This window comes from Miscanthus floridulus, chromosome 10 (assembly GCF_019320115.1).
Source record: "Miscanthus floridulus cultivar M001 chromosome 10, ASM1932011v1, whole genome shotgun sequence".
Lineage (NCBI taxonomy): Eukaryota > Viridiplantae > Streptophyta > Magnoliopsida > Poales > Poaceae > Miscanthus > Miscanthus floridulus.
In genome coordinates, this window is record NC_089589.1 from 118,755,320 (window position 1) to 118,757,318 (window position 1,999).

Sequence of the window (1,999 nt, forward strand, 5' to 3'; positions counted from 1 at the left end):
AGGTGACGCGAGGTGGTAAACTCTCACGTTGTCATCGAGTTCGGTGCGGAATTACGTGTCAGCGCCATGCAGAGGCACCTCGAGCTTGGCAGCCATGTCACCGAATAAGTCCATTTCGGTTGGGCCCGAAATTTTTTCCAAAATGAATTCCAGAACTAACCTACTTTACTGCGTTCATACAAGTAGAGTACTACCAGGCCCATCTGCCCACGTGGCAGCCTCCCCAACATCCGCCGGCGCCGGCAGTAGCACCGCGGGGAGAATCTCTTCCGGGTCGCACGTCCTGACGATCGACGGGTACTCCAAAACCAAGAAGATGTTCCGCCCCGGCGACTCTGTTGAATCCGAATGGTTCGTCGTCGGAGGGCGCCGCTGGGACGACACCGGCTCCAAAACCAAGCTGCGAAAAAGAGGATGACGACACCGGCTACCTAGCCATCTTCCTCCATAACTATATATGCAGATGAAGATCAAGATGAAGATGAAGTACTGAAGGTGTGATTCGAGTTGACCCTGCTCACCCTTGCTCGAGAGATAATTTCGTCGGCCCAATTTTGCTATGCCTTCACATATACAAATGATAGATGCCGCTGTTATTTCCCTCTTAATGTGGAGACGGAGCCTCTTCTTGGGGACAGTTTCCATGTCAAGTGTGATGTCACTGTCGTCAAGGAGATCACTCCAATGCGGCCGCCAAACCAGCACCTGCACCTCGGCCACCTCCTAGCAAGCCAGGTGGGAACTGATGTGGAATTTGAGGTTGGCGGCGATCTGTTCTCGGCGCACAAGTGCATTCTCGCCTCCCAGTCCACGGCCTTCATGGCCGAGTTCTTTGGACAAGCAGGGAAGGGCAGCAGTACTACCGTCACTCGTGTGCAGATCGACGACATGGAGCCGAGAGTGTTCAAGGCTCTGCTCCATTTCATCTACACCGACGCTCTTCTTGAGGTGCACGAGGAGGACAAGATCGTGATGGCTCAGGGTCTGCGCAGATCGGTATGCAATGGAGAGGCTGAAGTTGATCTGCGCCGACATGCTCTGCAGCTACATAAACGATGCACGTACGGCCATCACTACACTGGACCTTGCAGACAAACATGGCTGCCGTAGGCTCAGGGAGGCGTGCAAGAAGTTCCTCACGGACAACTTCGCCGAATACCTTGATGGCGCCTTCAATCTGAATGAAGCAAAGGCGGCTGCTATCTCTACTATATTCTAAGTGCTACTACTGCATAACTTCGTTTTGGTGTTTTAGTATCAATGCTATATTTTGATGTAGCAGCATGCACCTCCTATCCTACTTTGATACATTTTGTAACGAGTTGCAATATAATATATTGATGTTATGTTCGACAAGGTTGCTGCTTGATCGATTTTATCTTTTGTTAGTGCTAGTATACCTGATGTGATGTCAACTTTACCATGATAGGTAGCTGTTCCTCTGCAAAGCAAAACTTCATACTTCTGTTTGATGATTTAGTATATTTGCTAGCTAAAATCTCAATCAGGATTCACAGGTTCTATTCTTGACAAAAAAATCAACCAATGTCAATAAAGTGTTATAACAGGCAGGAGGCAGTATAGCACAAGAATTTGTATCAGAACCTATACGTGCTTATTGAGCTTTCTCGAGACTGAACCAAAAGTCTTAATCTATATCAGTATCTAATATTAAATTGACTAAATTTCTTCCGGTCCTATACTTTTGTCCACTCCTTTACAGAGTCCGGTTTGATATTGTGTCCATTTTTTATTTTTCCATGGATTTATTTTTTCGAGTAACTCAAGTTATAACTCTTTTCCTCTGCTTTTTTTCTCATAAACATAACCTGTTGTATTTTTTCTTCTATCATTTCTTACATACATAAAAACTAATAAAAATTTGGACCCGATGTTACAGTGCAACGTTATGAGCTGAGCTTTTTCACAGTTGACCATTTTCTCAGCGCAGCTCCAGTGTGAGGACCATCTAACCGAGCATGCAGTTTCTGTACCGTGC

At 46.3% G+C, this 1,999-nt stretch overlaps 1 protein-coding gene across 1 annotated transcript; it reads left to right on the forward strand.

Annotated features, from left to right (window-relative positions):
- Nucleotides 1-684: 684 nt before the first annotated feature.
- Nucleotides 685-1,219, forward strand: LOC136489413 (BTB/POZ and MATH domain-containing protein 3-like). Its single transcript, XM_066486056.1, has 2 exons — nucleotides 685-982; nucleotides 1,092-1,219. Exons 1-2 carry the CDS (start codon nucleotides 685-687, stop codon nucleotides 1,217-1,219), a joined length of 426 nt encoding a protein of 141 aa, XP_066342153.1.
- The last annotated feature ends 780 nt before the right edge of the window (nucleotides 1,220-1,999 follow it).